We start from the raw sequence: 19,690 nt of genomic DNA, 5'->3' as shown, positions 1-19,690 counted from the left end.
GCACATCCAGCACATAAACTGAGCCTCAAAGCTATCCAGCGAACAACAGGATGCCCACGGCACAGGAGAGGCACAGAGCCCTGGGAGGGGCCTGTCCTTTTCTCCTTTTCATAACTGAGTTCGCTCAACTTGGCTGAAGTCACCGAGTTAATCAGCAGTGAAGTAACGTCGGGACTTCTGACAGTCCCATTCCCTGCTATCTTCCCAAAGAGCCTTGCTGAGCCACAATGAGTCACCAAGCAGCCAAGTAGCCCAGGAAGAAGTGGTCTGAGACCCAAGATGAACCACGGTCTGATGGGTTCCTTTGCAATAGGGTTTGTTATATAACTGAGGAATGCGTTTGGGTCATGATAAAATGGCTAACAGTTACTCTGTACATCTTATCAAAGTTCTTTCTGGACAGTGAGTCAGAGGCCATGCAGTGAGTGGAGAGAATGTCAACATCTCAGAGTCTCTCAACAAACTTACAGTGGCAATCTGGGCCCTGCGGACACAACTTCCTACCCCCCACAGTAGCCTTGAGAGAACCAAACATTCCCAAGGAGGACAGTCCTTACTCCACAAACAAAGCAAAGCATCATTGAGATGCCTATCCCAAGGCCAGAGGCCAACAGTGTCTCTTTGTGGCCTGATCTTCGCAGGCCTCACTCCCCTAAGTCAGCCAGCCCCAAAGAGGGAGGAGTGTTACCACCTGCAGCTCTTCCTGAGGACCTGCTTCCAAGGATTTAGAGCTAAGGAAGCAGGTGGAGAGGATTTTCTCAGGAGGCTCGCTAACATATAAAAAGTGAAAAAGATTAGTAAGAGGGTTGGGTCAAGTTGCATTCTTCCCCCACCCACCACCTCCATCCTCCTGAGGCCATGGTTGACCTGTTATCCAATGGCAATCACAGAACATGCTCTGGAATCTTCCTTCGGCAATGAGAAGACAATGCCCAAAAGATAAAGTGTAAAACCAGAACACCAGATATCCATCTTTCCATCCGAACGTTCTCAGTCCCCACCATGTGCCAGGCATGGCCTCTTCTGCTCTGTGTCCTATGAGCAATAGTCTGATGGAGGGTGACCTATTTCTAGCAGGGTGGTGATGTCAGCCCCAACCTTACTCATCCGTGGAGAGTGGACAGGCAGGTCTACTTAAGTTCCAGACCTGTGGTGTCAGGGAGGAGGATCTGTCAGCAAATACTCCTGGGACAGCAGCTGAGATGAAAGAAAGGCCTAGAATCCAGAGACACCAGAAGGAATGCTGCGGAACCTGAGTCTGGCGGGGAGGGACAAGACGGATGTGCACTCGTTGCATGACTGCAGAGGCGCGTCTGGCTCAGGAGCTTTCACAACCCATTTAACTTGAGTGGCCACCCTGTGAGGCTGGCTTCCTTGTTACAGATAAGGAAGCTGATGCCCAAAGAGAACAGGTGTCCAGCCGGAGGCCCCAAACACCAGGGCCAGCAGAGACAGGTGGAGGTCCCATGGCTACCATGCCAGGAGTTCTCCAACTTCAGGGCACATCACAATCCCTGGCGGAGTATCAAAACCACAGGTTCCAGAGCCCCACCCCCGGAGATACTACTTCCTCGGATCTGCCCTGGTACCCAGGAATCTGCACCCCAGGTGCTGCTGGTGCTGCAGCTTCCGGGAGCACGTTTCAAAACAACTGACCTCCACGGCCCCAAGGACAGAAATCAAGAGCTAGTTCTCAGCTGCTGGCTTCCCTTGGCGTCCCAGGCAGGGACAGATGGTGGGACCGGTGCATACTCCTGCCTTGCTCCTTGGTAGAGAAGCAATGGGCCTCTGAGTTCACTGAATGGCTCCACAGACACATCCAGTGCCAAAAAGGAAGCTCAGGATAAAGGTCTGAGCAGGGGAGGATTGCTCAAGGGGCAGCCACCACCCCAAACAAACAGCCTGTTGCGATGCACCCTGCTGTAACGCCATGACACATGGCGGCTCACTTCCTCCTTTTCTGAGTTGATGGGCACAGCAAATGGGCCTGCGCACAGGCAGCTGCCTCCAGACCAGCAGGGGAGACCCAGCCATATCAACATTGCAATGTGGGGCAGAACTCAGGAATTTCCAGGGGAGAGAAAAAGGGGAAGAAAAAGCGAAACAAAAACAACCCCCAACCTTGCTCCAGCTTCTGCACCCCTCCCTTCTGCAGGTGGCAGGGTTGTCCAATCAAAAGTGATCTCCTGGAGCTTGAAAGGAGCTTGTGTTCACCTGCTCTCTAGAGAAAAAATCGGATGGGAGCCAAAGCGAACACCACTCCACTTGTGGTTCCGAGACACACTGTCTAATCCCCGAGAAGCTGGTAAGCAAGGGAAAGCCAGTGCTCCTTCCCATCCCCCTCCTGCAAACACACACAGTGCTGGTGCTCTCTGCCCTCATGCTGGGGCAAGACCTCATCTTGAACTGTGTGGGGCTCAGAGGCCAAGCTACAGTTTTTGCAAAGCATAAAAAAGGAGAGATGCCTGGAATATGGTGGGGACGCAGAAGAGCCAGGACGGGCTGCCAGAACCTGCAGGATACCTCCGACCGCTGAATGACTCAGCAAAGACAAAGGTCCTTCGTCCTGAAGAGCAAAGAGAGGGAGATGCTCCCTTGGGTTCAGTTTGGGATGGTGCTAGACAGAAGTCAGGAGACAGAGAACAAAGAAAAAGGAGGAAACACCCGCTTTCACCTTAGCCCTATAGTTCTTCACCATCCCTGATGGGGAGCCAACCAATTCACACGGGGCTGTTTGATGTTGGGGGCTGTGGGAGGTGAAGGCAAGGGAAGGACATCCTGTTAACAGTGTTGTTGGATAAAGATCAAGAGTCAGGCAGTGGAAAACGGCTGTGTCCACCTGATAAGCCTGGGCACCCCCACTTCCTTCAGCAGAGTCTCAGGTTTGTAAGACTAAGGTCTGATGTGTGGGGGTGGGAGCTGGCCCAGTACCTAGGTCATCCCTGAGACCCCAAAGTCTTCACCACAGACAGCGGGTCTCATCAGCCACACACTGGAACGATAACACCATCTCCCGGCACCGGCACGGCTCTTAGTTTGAGTAGCTCTCGAGGCACAAGTCCCCATCAGGATACTGCCTGGAAACTTCCAGAAAGGCCCACCTTCCCCGGTTCACTCAACTCCTGGTCACTTCACTTGTTGAGAATCCGCTCATAACCATCACCTCCTCAGCGAAGCGGTCCTGCTGGCTTCCTCCTACACACACTCTGGGGTGTGTCCCTCCACATGCTGTGACTGCTGAATGTCCTGTGCACATGCACCCTGAAGCCTGCCACAGGGTGATATTATGAGCATTTAAGTGTTGGCCTCTCCTAGATCGGCAGCTTGTTACCTTTCTTGATGATATAGTAGTGACAGCACCTGTTCTCCATTTAGCAGACAAACGCTCGCTCTGGGCCCTCCACTTACTGTCTCACTTACTCCTCTCCACCTTTTGCAGTTGCCAATATTATCTCCATCTTACAGAAGCAGCCAATAGTTAAAAAAGTTAAGGGTCTGGTCCAAGGGTACACAGCAAAGCTAAAGGTGTGTTCTCAACCACCCTGGGTTCAGCAGAGTTCAAGTCACCCTGTAAGGACTGACTAGGTTTTTCCACTGAAGAAGGAAGACTGAGTCACATCAGGAAAACAATGAGTCCCTTCCCGCAACCACCTGAGCTCTCAGCTGAGTGGTGACCTTAATTCCTTTCAGGAAAGGAACACCTGTTTATTAATTTGTCCACCATTTGTAAGTGCCTGTTATGCCCAGAGCCTTGACACATGGGAGAAATATATTGGTCAAGGTTCTAGTCCTTTGACAAGTTTCCCATTTAGGCGGAAGAGGAGGTAGAGGAAGAGGGGAAGAGGACAGGAGAAAAGTTAGGAAAGAGGGGGAAACCCAAACCCCAGAAAACAAAAGGCCAGTATCCACGGAAACCCAGCAAGCACACAGAAGGGCAAGGGTCACCTTTCTCCAGCACGGAGACTGAGGGGATGATGGCAGGGTGAGCAGGTACCAGGTACCCAGCCAGAGGAAACACCTCCCAAGCAGTGTATCTTTTTTTTTTTTTTTTGCTGGTAAAAAAAAAAAAACTATTTATCTATATCTATATATATAGCATAACATTTACTATTTTAATCATTTTTAACTGTACAGTTCAGTGGCATTAAGTACTTTCACATTATTGTGTAACCATCACCTCCATCCATCTCCAGAACTTTTTTCATCTTCCCAAACGGAAACTCTGTACATATTAAACACTAATTCCTCATTCTCTCCTCCCCCAGCCCCCCACAACCACCATTCTACTTTGATTACTTGAGGTAGTTGTGGTATAATAAAAATATATTTGGTCTTCGTTTCTGGTTCCTGGCACAGAGCTCGAAACCCCGGGCATTTCCTGAGTGGTAGGAGGGTCCTTTGTGATTCATAAGGATCCGGTTTCCATCACACCTGAGTTTATGCTTTGAGGTGACTTACCATGGAAGCCCCCTAAAGCCTCAGGATGGAGCTGGTCTCCAGAAGACCAAGTGATTAGAGTTTGGGAACTTTCAGCCTCACCCTCCCCCCACCCGAGAACAGGAAGGCAGCTGGAAATTGAGCTCTAGAAAAAAACTCTTGAAGAAGGACATGAGTGAGCTTTCCAGTTGCTGAACACGTGACATCAAAGTGCTGGGAGGGTGGCACCCCTGAGGGGCTCTGGCATCGCCTCCACTTGGCCGTCCCCGACTTGTAACCTTTATAATAAACCAGGAAAAACCATAAAGTATTTCCCTGAGTTCCCTGAGCCATTCTAGCAAGTTTTAGAACCTGAGTAGGGCTCGTGGGAATCCCCAACGTATAGCTAGTTAGTGAGAAGTATGGGTGGCCCCGGGGACTTGCAAATGGCATCTTCAGTGGAGACAGTTTTGCGGGACTGAGCCCTTAGCTTGTGGGGTCTGGGCTAACTCCAAGTGGTTAGTGTCAGAGTTGAACTGAACTGAATTGTAGGACACCCAGCTGGTGTTAGAGAACTGAAGAATTGGTTGGTGTCAGAAAAAAAGCTCAATACCTCACATAGGTAGAATTACAGAGCATCTGTTTCTTGTGATTACCTTATTTCACTCAGCATAATGTCTTCAAGGTTCCCATGTGTAGCATGTGTCAGAATTTCCTTTCTTTTTAAGAATGAATAATATTCCACTGTATGTACAAATCACACGTTGTTTATCAATTCATCCATAGATGAACACTTCAGTTGCTTTCACCTTTTGGCTATTGTGAAGAATGCTGCTAAAAATGGGTGTACAAATATCTGTTCAAGTTCCTGCTTTCAGTTCTTTTGGGTGTATACCCAGAAGTAGAATTGCTAAATCATATGGTAATTCTATTTTTAATTTTTTGAGGGACTTCCATACTGTCTTCCATGTGACCGCACTATTTTACATTCCCATCCGCAATGCACAAGGGTTCTAACTTCACGTTCTTGCTAACATTCCTTACTTTTAAAAAAAACAATTTATTTATTTATTTAACTCTATTTCTTTTATTTATTGGCTGCGTTGGGTCTTCATTGCTGTGCACTGGCTTTCTGTAGTTGCAGAGAGTGGGGCTACTCTTCATTACGGTGCACGGGCTTCTCATTGCCATGGCCTCCCTTGTTGCAGATCACGGGCTCTAAGCAAGAGGGCTTCAGTAGTTGCGGCTCGTGGGCTCAGCAGTTGTGACTCGTGGGCTCTAGAGAGCAGGCTCAGTAGTTGTGGCACATGGGCTTAGTTGCTCTGAGGTATGTGGGATCTTCCCGGACTAGGGCTCAAACCTGTGTCTCCTGCATTAGCAGGTGGATTCTTAACCACTGAGCCACCAGGGAAGCCCTGACATTCCTTACTTTTTTCTTTTTCTTTTTTCTTATTGACAAACACCTTAAGAGGTATGAAGTGGCATCTCATTGTAGTTTTGATTTGCATTTCCTAACGTTGAGCTTCTTTTCATGTGCTTGTTGATCGTCTATGTATCCTTTTTGGGGGGAGAAATGTCTATTCAAGTCCTTGACTCATTTTTAAATTGGGTTGTGTTTTTGTCATTGTTCAGCTGCAGGAGTTCTTTATATATTCTGGCGATTAACCCCATATCAGATATATGATTTGCAAATATTTTCTCCCATCCCATGGACTGGCTTTTCTCTCTCTTGATAGTGTCCTCTGATGTACAAAAATTTTTAATTTACATGTAGTCCAATTTTTTGCTGCTGTTCTTGCTGACGCTTTGTGTCACATCTAAAACACTGCCATCACTGCTAAAGCCAATATCATGAAGCTTTTCCCTTATGTTTTCTTCTAAGAGTTTTATAGCTTTTCCTAATACCATTTGTTGAAAAGACTGGTGATAATTATGTGTCCACGTAGGTTCACCAGTTGTAATCAGTGTACCACTCTGGTGGGAGATGTTGGCAACGGGGGAGGCTATACCAGGAGCAGATGCAGGGAATATACGGGAAATCTCTGTACCTTCCTCTTAAATTTGCTGTGAATCTAAAACTGCTATACAAAGGGCTTCCCTGGTGACATAGTGGTTAAGAATCTGCCTGCCAAGGCAGGAGACATGGGTTTGAGCCCTGGTCCAGGAAGATCCCACATGCCTCGGAGCAACTAAGCCCGTGTGCCACAATTACTGAGCCTGCACTCTAGAGCCCGTGAGCCACAACTACTGAGCCCATGTGCCACAACTACTGAAGCCTGAGTGCCTAGAGCCCATGTTTGACAAGAGAAGCCACTGCAATGAGAAGCCCAAGCACCACAATGAAGAATAGCCCCCGCTCACCACAACTAGAGAAAGCCCGCGTGCAGCAACGAAGACCCAACACAGCCAATAAAGAAACTTATAAAAATAAATAAATAAAATAAAACTGCTATAAAAATAAAAAGCCTTTAAAAAAGGCTGTCCTTTTCCTCTTGAATGGTCTTGACACCCTTGTTAAAAAGCATTTGACTATATATATATATGAGGGTTTATTCCATTTGTCTGTTTGTCTTTATGCAGGTACCACACTGTCATGATTACTGTAGCTTTGTTATTCATTTTGATATCAAGAAGTGTCAGACCTCAAATTTTGTGATTCTTTTCCAAAATTGTTTTGGCTACTCAGTGTCCCTTAAACTTCCACACGAATTTTAGGATGCATTTTTCTTCATCTGTGAGAAACACCATCAGCATTTTGATAGTGATTGCACTGATTTTATAGACTGCTTTGCATAGTATTGACATCTTAACAATATTGGATCTTCCAATCCATGAACACAGACGTTTTTCCATTTATTTATGACTCCTTTAATTTCTTTCAGTAACATTTATAGTTTTCAGTGTACAGGTCTTTCACCTCCTTGGTTAAATTGATTCCTAAGTGTTTTTTTCCATGCTACTGTAAGTGGAATTGTTTTCCTAACTTCCTTTGTGGATTGTTCATTGTTAGTGTATAGAAACACAACTGGTTTAAAACGTTGCACGTTTGGTCTGCTTTGCTGTTCTCAAGTTTGCAGAAAGGAACCGGGTACTGGGAGGCACAGCAGGTGGGTGGGGTCAGGGCAAGGGTGAGTAGAACAGTCATGAAACTTTCTACCATTCTGAATGCGGCTTTTTCTTGGTGCGGTGTTTGCTTGGTAGCTATAGATCTCTGATTTCCAGAACTCCCATAGAGAAGATGTTTTAGCCAGTTCCTAGTTCATTTCATGTTTCTGTGCAGGAACAAGGGTCTGGAGCTTCCTGGTTCACCCTCTACTGATGTCACTCTCCGAGACTTAGGCTTAACCTCCAAGCAGTGTATCTTCAAGGAGAGAATTAAGGAGCCGGACCGACCAGAGAAGAGACAAGACTGGGAGGGAACAAGCGACAGGCTGGGTAGGAAGGGCGAGGGAGGAGGGGTCCTGGATGCTAAACTGAACACTCACGCTTGATGCCACGCAATTGTCAGGCCCTGAAGAATGCCTGCCAAGGCAACACGGCCAAGACCGAAGTCAGGCCAGGCCAACCGGAGCCTCCCCCTGGGCCTCCTCCCATGCGGTGCACAGAGTTGAAGGTCCAAGAAACAGAAGGATTAGGAGCTTCTGCTATGCCTCCACCTCACAGGCCTTCAGGGCTGCCCTCACCCAGACCCCCAGGGCTCTGAGTATATTTTCAGAAGCTTAAGTGAATCAGAATTACGAGCCCCACCCCAAGCCCATCTTCTCCCCTCAGTCTGGAGAGTGAGTGGCTGAGCTCCCAGCTGCATCCACCTGGGAACTGGACCATCACACAGCAGCACAAACACACCAGCCCCGACAAGAACCTGGCTCCAAGCGGGAGGGCGCCTTCCCAGGGCACGCTGCTCCTCTCTCCTAGCGACTTCGAGTCTGATCACGAGCCTGGGCCCCTCCCCTAGGGACTCTCATTAGGAAGTCCAGGTGAGGGCCCAGGCATCTGTATTTTTGTCCTGGCCCCACAGGTGAGGCAAATGGTGACCATTTGGGGGGAGCACTGGTCTAGTTTCCGTCCCAGAGTCATCAGCCTCTGAGCTCATCGACCTGCCTGCGTCTTTGGTGAGGGCTTTGCAATGAAGGAGAAACCAGAACTAGAATTCAGTTCCACTTTACTTCGCCTAGAAGTTTCAAACTACAAGTTTTATCTGACCCACAACTTTCAAACATGAAAAATAACAATAATAATAATAAAATAAAGTTTTGGGTTTTATCAGCATTTTAAAAAACAGATCTCAACATTTCAAAAACAGACAAATAGTGCATGATTTTGGCTATAATCAGTACCTAGAATAAGCAAATTAATAGAGACAGAAAATAGAATAGAGGTTATAGAGGAGTTACTGTTTCATGGGTACAGAGTTGTTGGGGATGATAAAAAATGTTTTTGGTATAGATACTGGTGATTCTTACACAACACTGTGAAACTATTTAATGCCATTGAATTGTACACTTATGAATGGTCAAAATTATAAATATGTCTATTTTACCACAATGTAAAAAAACATATTTTACATAAAAATTTGGATTTCTGGTTTCTCTTTAAAGAAAAAAACAAATGAGTTGGTCTGACAACACTGCTCATGCTGTGTATATGAACAGTTGGCGGAGGCTGAAGCAGCTGCCACCTTCAGCTGGGACATGCTCTCACGATGCTGTGACCCCTCCACACGCAGTGTCCCTTCTCCTTTGTCACACTTTCTATAACCTGGCTGCCCCTATGAGCATTTGAGGGTTGGTCCTGGCTCTACCCTTTCTCGTTGCAGTCTCCACTAGCCTTGCTCTGCTCTCAGCCCCTGCCTGGTCCTCTCTTCCGGTCAGTAGGGGAGCCCAGCAAGTGGTCAGCCACGCGGGCAGGTGCTTCATGTGCCTTGACAATGACAACACAAGAAAGCACACAGGAGCTTGCCTTCACCTCCCCGGACGCGTCGCTCAGACCTTGAAAGTTTCTCTGACATTGCAACAGTCAGACTGATAAGCCTGGACTTTAACACACCCAAGTGCCCAGGAATTTGCAACAAGATGAGCTGACCACTGACCTCATGACCTGGACTCTTGAGGCAGCCTCAGGAACACCCAGCCTCGCTGGGGGACAGATGATCGGTCAGTCCGGCAAACACGACCTCCTCCAGACAGGACTCACTTTCCTAGAGTCCATCTCTATCTGTTAGAACCTGACGTGCAAATGCCTGAAATATGATGGGGCTCAGGACATAATACCCCCAAATACGGTACCTCTGTACAGTGAATATTTTAAGCTGAAGGAGTTTGAGAGAATTGAAAAGCAGGAAAGTCACTCTGACCTTCTCCCCGCATTCCCCCTTCTTCCCTGAAACAAGCCTTAAAGCCCTCTGGTGGGAGATGCCCTCCCGGTACACAGAAGGGAGCACCCTTGCCTCTGAAGATAAAGGGGCACTGCCTCCAAGAGTCCTGACAAACAGGCCTTGCTCAGTGCCCCCCAGGTTCTACCATGACCTCAGACCCCTTAACCTATCACATTCCTCCGCCTCTGTCCACTCTCCATCAAACCTGGCAGAAAAGTGCACAAGCCCAGCTGTTCACTTCCTTACAAACTCTCCTATGTCACCTAACACTTATACTAAATAATTACGGACAATTTTCTCTTATTAATTTGACTTTGTCAATTCAATTTTTAGCTGGGGACTCTAAGACGGTCAAGGAAAACTTTTACCTCCCCTACAATTAGCATCATTGTTCCAGACATGGTGGGAAATGTTGCTAGTCTGTAAGTGTAAAATACATGCCAACTTCCAAAGACTCATCATGGAAAAAGAATGTAAAACAGCTTGTTAGTAATTTTATTATATTGATTACATGTTGAAATACTATTCTGGATATACTGAGTTAAATTAAATATAGTTCTAAAACTAATTTCACTTGTTCTCTTTACTTTTGTAAAGAATTCACATTTTACCTGTTTTTCATGTGCTACTAGAAAATTTAGTCACATATATGGTTTGCATTTGTGGCTTCTGTTAGATTTCTATTATAACAGATACACTGTGACTGCTGCAGAACTGATTCTGTAAGACTACTGTATTTTTTTTTTTTTCTTTTTTTTGGCTGTGCTCCTCAGCTTGCGGGATCTTAGTTCCCTGGCAAGGGATTGAACCCTGGCCATGGCAGTGAAAGCTCAGAGTCCTAACCACTGGACTGCCAGGGAATTCCCAGGTGACTGTATTTCCTTTACCTCGAAAAGCAAACTGATTCTCTCCAGTCTTTTTCTGGGTGGTGCTGTCCTATGACCTGCCCAAGGGTCCTGGAGGAAGTCCCCTTCTGGTCTCAGTGCTGGAGGCTTCTCATCGGGGCTGGAGCTGCCTTGAAGATCTCTTCCTGCTCCCACATCTCCCTCGCAACATGCCACCAAGCTGTCACCAGACTCTCACACAAGGCTCTCTTCCCAGGCTTGCTCAGTAACAATGTGTCCACATCACTCAAAACCCCATACAGATCATTTTCCCTGGAAACAATAGAACCAGTGTTGCTAACACTGCCAGGCTGCTACCACCTGTGTGATGGTCACAGGGAAGTGCCCCAGCTGCAGTCCAAGACTCCTGCGCCAGTCAGGATCCACTGGTTTCTTCTCCCCAGAGCCTGGAGCCCCACCTTCCTGAGGCTCAGAGAGGCCGAACCAGCCTCTCAGCAACTGGCAGGTGGGGAGGCAATGCTAATGCTTGGAACTTCAAAACAGAAGACAGATGCTAGCTCTCAACTTCTAGAGAATCCGCTGGACACTTTACCACCACCGGCCACCCACAACCCTTGAGACACAGAGCCCAAACTCGAAACTCAGAATCCTGCCTTCTTTTTTTTAAATATACACTTTCTCCACTTGAAGACTCAATAACGGCCCACTGACAGGGGCTTTGGAGGTGGAGTTGGCTTCAAACCTCCTTTCTACCACTCAGCACCAGCAGGACCCTGGATAAAACTGCTCCATTTACCTGGATCTCAATTTCCTCACCTGTAACAACAGGGACAACCCTACCCACCTCAAAGGTTAAAAAAAAATTAAATAATGGATGAAAACGTGCCTTGCACATAATAGGTGTTTGACAGATATTAGCTTCCTTCTCCTTCAATCTTCCCATAGCAGTGACAAGAAGAAGATACTAAAAACCTCGTAAAGAACTGAAAACAAATCCTCTATACTCTCATCTGGTTGCTTCTTGTGTGTGTGCTTTTTCTAACCTGAATGTTGGTGCCTGGTGCAATTTAAAAGTCTGGTAGGAGAACTCTGTGAAGGCAAGGATTCTTTGTAGCCCTAGCACACTGCATCAATGCAAAGTTGAGTGAAGGAATGAATGTTGGATTTAGGCAAGCAGGGAATGGTGCCTCATGGAACATACCAGAAGCCCTAGAAGAGAGAGGTCAGAATTACCAGGGAACAGGGGTTTGGCTGATTAGTGTAAAGTTTGCGGCCATGAAGAGTTATTCTCTGGAAAGATGCTTGCAATCTGTTTAGACAGCTTTGTGGAGCCTCTATTTTTTTTTTTCCTCTAAGCTGCAAAGCTCAAGGTGTTCTGTTAATATTTCTCCTCCATTCAGTCATGCTTTACTCAGAAAGGTTAAAATGCACACCAAGAACCAAACTTAGTCACCTCTACGTGAGGAAGCGGAAACAATTCAGCTTTTCGTTAATTCTTTTTTTTTTTTAAATTAGCACAGTGCGTTAAACCTAAAAGAACACACTAAATTGATGGCTCCGTGATACAAATATATGCTCAGGGTGTTTCTTTTTATCTTTTTTTTTTTTGGTCAGGGTGTTTTTAAATGTAAAATTCGTAGCATTTTCTGACCTTGGTGGGGAGTTGGGGTGGTGAATGAGTAACTATTCTTAGTAAATTTTAAACATATATTTGGCTTTAAGTTCCCTCACAGGTGTGTGCGGAGGGGTCTGAAAACCAATTCGTTTTTGCTCCATTGTTAACAAAAAAAGTATTGGGTTCTCTGATCTCACCAGGCCACCTGGGGGTCAAGTCAGCGCTCCTGCTCTCCCCAAACAATGGGTCTGGGATTGCAGTGACCTTGTCTGAATTCTGTTGGGGCTGCGAATAGGGAGATTTAACCCTCTGGAAGCTTGAAAGGTCCTGCCCATTGCTCCCCAGCTTTATCCTCCAATAAAGAAAACATCCAATAATGCCAAACCCACCAGCAAAGCTGCAATGGAGGTGTTCAAAGTCACAGTCACATCACCTTCGAGAATAGGGGGCTGGTAAATGTCACCCTCAATACCTATTTTTTTAATTGCCCTGAACAAAAAGATCCAACTTATCTCATCCTCAGACCTCAAGTCCATTCAATCTTCTGAACATTCAAAGCCACAGGTTAAATAAAACTGGGTAAAGGATTTTATGTTGCCTGTTTGTGCTGAGAAGGCCTGTCTGTTGCTTTCACTGAATGCTTACATTATTACCCAAGTGGCAGGACTTACTGGCCAGAAAAAATTTAGCTCGTTAGCTTTCTGGTGGTAAAGATGAACAGAATGGAAATTTACCTTTAGAGAAGTTTGGGAATTTCTGACCCAAATAAGAACTTTCTAAATGAAAGCTTAAATGCTCTAAATGTAACGAAAAGGTAAGACCAAACAGGCCTACAAGAACTAAGGGTTACTGATCATTTGTTAAATGCGTAGCCACAACTGCACGTGCTTGGGAAGAAGTGAGACCCCAGGCAGCAGTCCAGATAAAGAAAGGCCTGTAAATAGTTGCTTCAACCTCTTGGAGACAGCAATCTGACTCACAACATGCCGTCCTTTCTGGGTCATATCCGCACCGAGATGCAGAGAATTTGAGATTCTCCTTCAAAAAAGAAGGAAAGACAAAGGATTAAGATATGAACTTTCCAGGCCTTTCCAAGGTTTCCAGGCCTTGGAAATTCAGAGCAAGTATTTGACTCCATCCTCCTGGACTTGGCTCTAAACCCCAGGGAGGGAGGTTGGCACAAAGCACTGTTCCCACTGTCCTGGCTTCAGCTGTGTACAAAGAAGATGAGAGCAGCGCCAACGCCACCAGGGCCCGCTCTGCCTTTCCATGTGGTGCTGGAGATGCTGCGCTCTAAGGCTGGTTGGACAAGAAAAAAGCACCTGCCACCTTCTGATGACACAGAATAGTCTGACACCCAGGGACTGCTCCCTGAAAAGGAAAAGCTTTCTGGAAGCGACAGGTCCAAGGTAGCGACGTAAGTTTGGGAATGAGATCATGAGATCATAAAGACAGCGTGTGTTCCAGAAGCACCCTTCCTGCTGGTGGAGGAGAAAGCATGGGTGACAGCAAAGGCCCCTCCTGTTGTTTCCCCACTTCTCTTACACACTCACCCAGTCACAATCACTCACTCACACTACCAGTCAGTCACACCCAGCCACAGTCACCCAGAGTCACAGACACTGTTGAAGTCAGAAAATTGCAGCCTGCACACAGTGAGGCAGTTCGGTACAAGAACACACTGCATTCCACAGTGACCACCACCGGCTCCTTGACCCACCTGATTGCCAAAGACAGCTACGGAGCAGGCTGTGGACACCTCATCAGCCCCGAACCAGACAGAAGCAATGCGGGAGGGCATGCCCAGGATGAAGACCTGGGCCACGGAGCAGATGACCTGGCCCAGCACGGTGACGGGGAAGAGATGTGGCTTCAGGCTGCCCAGCTTCACCCAGGCCCCCAGGCAGTTGAGAGCGGAGCCCGTGAGGGCGATGGTGCGCAGGCCGAATTTCTCCAGGAGCCAGGCCACTGGCAGGAGCAGAGGGATGTAGGTCAGCATGTAGCACATGGACAGCCAGTCGATGGTGAAGGCACTGACCCCGTAGAAGGACATGAAGATGTTATTGATGGAGCTGTACTGGATCCACTGGAAGGCGTTGCACAGGGAGTAGCAGCTAAACACCAGGACCACCGCCCATCGGCGCTTGCTTACTTTGATTATGCTGAGGTCCTCAGGGCCGGAGGTACTGGGCTGGGCCAAGCCACTGGGTTGAGCCAAGGTACTGGGGTGGGCCGAACTACTGGGGTACGCAGAGACGCTGGGGTGGATCGAGACGCTTGGGTGGGCTGAGACGCTTGGGTGGATCGAGACGCTGGGGTGGGCCGAGATGCTGGGGTGGGCCGAGACGCTGGGGTGGGCCGAGACGCTGGGGTGGGCCGAGACGCTGGGGTTCTCCTGGAGTGCGGACGTCTGCGAAGGGGTGCCATCACGCTCTTGTTGGCTAGGATCCTCACTCACCATGACCACGGCCTCTCCTGGCGCCCTAGACAGGTGCTGAGGACTCCAGTCGACTTAAGGGACAGTGGCGTCGGCTGGTCTCCTAGAGCTGACGTAGCACTTGCCCGGCCAGCCCCGGAGGAATAAACGGAGTCCCCAGCCTGCGTAAAAGGCGCCAGTGGGGCTCGCTCGCTCGCCTCCAAGCTTCTGCTCTCACTTTTCCTTGGCGTCCTCTGACCCTGATTGCTGTCCCCCAGCTGCAGACGCCTCAGCCTGATCCTGGCCGCCGGTGCCTTGACTCCTCCCGAGGCGTCTGCCCACGTTCAGCCTCTCGGTCCTGGAAACAGTTCTCAACTCGCGCAGCGCTCCGCCCGACTCCGGTCGCTCCCCGGCCGATTTGCGGCCTTGCCCTCTCCAGCGCACGTGACCGCCCCGCCCCCGCCCCACGCGGCCTCCCCACCCACGACCCACCCCCCACCCCACCCCCGCCCCCGCCCCCGCCCCCACAGCCGCCCGCCTTCTCCAGCCGCTGGCCGGGCAGTACAGTTGTTTCGCCACCGCTTGCGGGTGCATTCCTCCCCCACGCCCCGGGCACCATGGAAACCGCCCAGTTAACCCCCACCCGCGCACTGCGCCTCTAATTCATTTGCCCCCTCTCGGGGGACTCCGCAAGAAAATCCCCTCGGTCCTTCCGAGGTAATCCGCTAAATAGAGCCTTCTCCGTGCCGGGTCTGCATTCCCTGCGCGCCCACACGGATGCCCGGCGCCTCCAAACTGCTCTGTGGTATCCAAGAGGGATTCCCAACTTTTTCCACTTGGCTGGGCTTCCCAACCCTGGCTGGACTTTGGGTGTAAAGAAAGATTTGTAGATTTCCCGGGCTGGTTGAGCTCCCGGGGTAAAGGCGACTTGTTGAAAACTCGCTTCGCTCCTTGCTTTCAGTGCGAACCTGATCTTATTCTGGGCCAGTCAGATTTGAACCTGTTTAATAGGACTCGTCTTTCCTGGTGGATCCCCGGGTGACCTCCAGGCGAGGACTTGAGGGTGGGAAAGAGAGGGGAGTTAGGAGATGCTGAAGACGCAGTGGCGGTTTTGTGGTGAAATGCCCAGCACAGCGCTGGCTCTGGGCTTAGGCTGTAGATGGACTCCGCACCCATGTAGCTCTAGGCTGCCGCCTGCTGGTCCACAGCCCATTCCAGAAGGTAAGCCCTCAAGTCAGGGCCTCCAGAAGGTCAGGCCTGCACTGATATGCCCTGGGAGGGATCAGAGCCCAGATCCTCCCTGGGTTCAAACCCTGGCTAAGCTGCTCTAGGTGTGTTCTGTAAATCAAGATGCGCCACCTCTCTGTACCTCACTTTCTAGGAAAATCTGTAAAATAGGGATGATGAAATAATAGTACCTACCTCACAGTGTTGCTTTGAGGCTTGAATGAGTTAAGACCTGAAAGCATGTGGAAAATTCCTGGCAGGCAGTAAGCATTCCATGAGTGTCAGATATCCTAACGATTAAAAAGCAACCATCTACATCGTGCTAACCATGTTTACTGCATTACCTCATGTAAGCATCCCAAGAATTCTGTGATGTAAGCGCTACTATTTGTCTGCATTTTATAGATCAAAAACCTGACCCTCATAGAAGTGAAGCAAATTCTTAAAGTCTCAGGAGACCTAAAGAGCCGTAATTCTCATTCTCATATTCATTCAAGCTGCAGCCTAGCTACTCAGGCACAGTCTGGGGACAGCAGTGTGGGCATCCCCTGGGAGCTTGTCACCAAGGCAGAAGCTCAGGCTCACCCTGGACCTGCTGAATTAGAGGCTGCATTTTAAAAGACCTTTACGTGGTTTGTTTGTTTGCACATTAAAGAGCCGCTGGGGGCGTGTGCTTTCTCCTTGTTTTCTTTTTAAATCTTCACAGGAAAGTTGAAGAATTTAGAGCTCTGGGGCCTTGATTCTCAACTTGGGATGCATAATAAAATCACACGGGGAAGCTTCACATTCCCAATCCCCTCTGCCACACCCCAGGTCAGGATCTCTGAGGGTGGACCCCAGCATCTGCATGTTTAAAGCTGCCCAGGTGATCTCAACTTACAGCCAAGTTTGAGCATCCCTGTGGGGGTAGAACCACTGGTTCCCAAGAGAGGGAACACTGCTTGGAGGCACCCATTTTGTGGTAGAAATGATGGGGCCTTGGATTATAAAGAAATGTTTGAAGAGGGAACTCATACCCACCTAAGAAGTCTTACATTGATTTCACATCCCCTATTCTCCAATTCCAACAGTGTTTCCCATCTTTCTCCAGGGAACACAGAACCCCCATTCTCTTGGAAAGCCCTCTGAGACCTCTCACTGTTTCTTTCCCTAGGTTACCATGGTCCTCTCCCCAAACTCTGCAGATACATTCTTAACTTCATTTTATAGATCTGGAAACTGAGGCCCAGAGTCAGAGGGTGTGATCAGAGTCCCACAGCTAACTAACATCAGAACAAGCAACAGTGAGACAGGTTTCCTGTGTTCCCTTCCACACATCTCTCCCATCTGCTCCTCTGGGGCAGTGCTTCAGTTTGATGACAATTTCCAAAGGGTCTAACCTGGGATTCAAGCGATACTTGGGGTTGACTTTTGTGTGGAGCGAGTCAGATCTATTGTGAGCTCTGCATTCAGTCGACTCAGGACTGGAAGCTCTGTTCTGCGTTATGAACTTTGGGATCTTGGGCAAGTCACTTTACCTCTTTGGCTTTCAGTTTCTGAATCTGTAAATTGAGGATTAAAACTACCTGCCTCATAGGGTTGTTGTGGGAATTAATTAATATAACGTGTCAATTCTTTTCAGTAATGATAATCCGACAGCCACCTGGGAAGTACTCTCTTGGCTGATTCCCATCAAGGGGAGGACAGGTATACAAATTTCAGGTAGATTTTACATTGAGAGAAATCCTCTGTATTCATCCACTGAAGAAACATTTACTGAGCAGCTTACACTATATGTGCTTATCAGTATCAATAGGCACTATCTATCGGTATCAATAGGTACACCTTGAAGCAGAAAGAGAAGCACAGTTTAGGGACTGTTTCCTTAGAGGGGCCCTAGTTCCTGGATCTAGCCCAGCTGACTCCTCAGGATGCTGCAGGGGAACCTTTGGCTTTGAACTCAAGCCTTCCAGGCTCTCTGCAGAAAGGTGGCGAAGCCTGCCCCCTGGAGGCCAACAGCTACTCCTGGCAGTAGGACTGAGCTTGAAGTTTACCAGCACCGCCATGGGGGCTGTAGGTGTGGGAGCAGGGAGCACGTGAAGGGCATGGGGAAGCTAAATGGCTGATGAATCAGGTTGAGACCCTGGATGAGTCCCCCTCGAAATATACTGACATTTGGGATTTGCAAAAATGTTGCCCTTACACATCTTATATGTGTAATTTACATGTGTACTACTGCACACTCCGCCACACCCTGTCTGCCTTTCCTCCCCCACTTCCTGTGTGTTCCAGCTCTAAGCTCTTGTGCAGGTCTCTGTAAGCCTGCCTCCCTGAGTGAGGGAAGCTTCACTGCACACGCCTTTCTCAATACCTGTCCATAGAGTTGAACTGAATTCCACCTCACCCCGGAATTTTGGGAAACTGGGATGAAGAGGGGATCCAATGAGTTTTCAGAGAGATAAGAACAGATTTCATAAAACGTTTTCAAGAAAACAGGTACAGAATGTCCTCAGGTTGTCATCAAGCCTGGAAACTGGATGTTAGTAGAAGAATGCCTTCTAAAGGTGAATCATTTCCTGCCTAGAATCCTACACCTTAACTACCAAAAAAAAAAAAAAAAAAGAATAAAACATATTCACATGTGAATAGTTTTGTAAAAGGTAGTGGCATATCCCGTCTCTCAGGAAGCTGCTAAAGGAAGTGCTCCACGGAAACAAGGGAGGAAACCTAGAGAGAGGAAGGTGTCAGATCCAGCACACGGGGACGTGAGGGCAGGTGATGGACTCACCAAGATCGTGGTAAAGGAACGTCCCGGGTGCACGGCTATGAGCCAGGCAGAGAAACAGCCTGTTCAGACTGAAGCTGATCAAAGACTCCAGGAAAGATTTATCAAGCAGATGACACTGAGAAGATCGTGTTTGAACATATAGAGAGCAGTTTACAGAAGTGGGAGAGAGTTAGGGCTGGACTAGTGATAATTACCAAACATAACTAGAGAGGGAGGGGGGCGGTTTTAAACTCCGGTGGAATATGAAAAGCTACAGAGGAAAGGGGAACAAGGTCACGGTTACATAAGTGACTCCGTTGTGAACAGCATGAACACAGCCATAATGCTGTGAAGACTGAAAACTGATGTAATCAAATATGACATAGCTATACGGGGAGGCTGGGGGAAGGGGAAGCGGGCACACATATGTGGTGGCGATGAGGCTGGGCTGAGCAGAGCCAAACCCCGTCTGCCATACTAGAAAGTCAACAGGTAATGCCTGACGTGGACAAAATCAGACAGTCTGAAAATACCCGTGTTACTCGGAGCTATGGAGGTAATACCAAAAAATCATCTGCTAGCGGCTGAGAGTAGTTATTCCAGAGGACCAAGAAAGCAGGGTAAGCGATGATAGATTTGTTACATGACTATTTGATTTTTTAAACTATATATAACTTTTGTTTAAAAAAAGACTTTAAAATTTAAAGATGGAATCAAATTGAATGGAGATTAAGCTGCTTCACCAAGGCCCACAGGTGATGTCCAGGGGGGAGGTCAATTCCATCCTGGACTTTATAATGTTGGTGCCAAAATGAACACCCAGGACTCCCATCCTGGAGCCTCAGGGATGCCTTTTCAGTTGAGCTGTAGCCTTCAAAGTTGTGCTGGGGTGTCACCTCAGAAAAGTGGGTGTGTGTCAGAGACCCTGTTACCCACACCCAAGTCTTGACCCATCTCTGACCTTCTGCCTGCTTCTAGTGACTTTCAGGCCTGTAGACTCTGTGGGGGTCTGATTCCTTCCATTTGTGACTCAACTTCTGCCCCAGCATCC

The 19,690-nt window shown here is 48.2% G+C and overlaps 1 protein-coding gene across 2 annotated transcripts in view; it reads right to left on the bottom strand.

The window, feature by feature from the left end:
- The window catches only part of LOC130852219 (feline leukemia virus subgroup C receptor-related protein 2), a 51,810-nt gene extending 36,714 nt beyond the window's left edge, over positions 1 to 15,096 (bottom strand). For both annotated transcript variants that reach the window (XM_057733050.1, XM_057733051.1), the window contains exon 1: positions 13,971 to 15,096. In XM_057733050.1, coding sequence (XP_057589033.1) covers positions 13,971 to 14,711 — 741 coding nt within the window. In that variant the 5' untranslated portion in view covers positions 14,712 to 15,096. The remainder of the gene's footprint in view (positions 1 to 13,970) is intronic.
- Positions 15,097 to 19,690: the final 4,594 nt, after the last annotated feature.

This window comes from Hippopotamus amphibius, chromosome 4 (assembly GCF_030028045.1).
Source record: "Hippopotamus amphibius kiboko isolate mHipAmp2 chromosome 4, mHipAmp2.hap2, whole genome shotgun sequence".
NCBI lineage: Eukaryota > Metazoa > Chordata > Mammalia > Artiodactyla > Hippopotamidae > Hippopotamus > Hippopotamus amphibius.
Note: the sequence above shows the minus strand (reverse complement) of the source record. Positions and strands in the feature narration are given on the sequence as shown.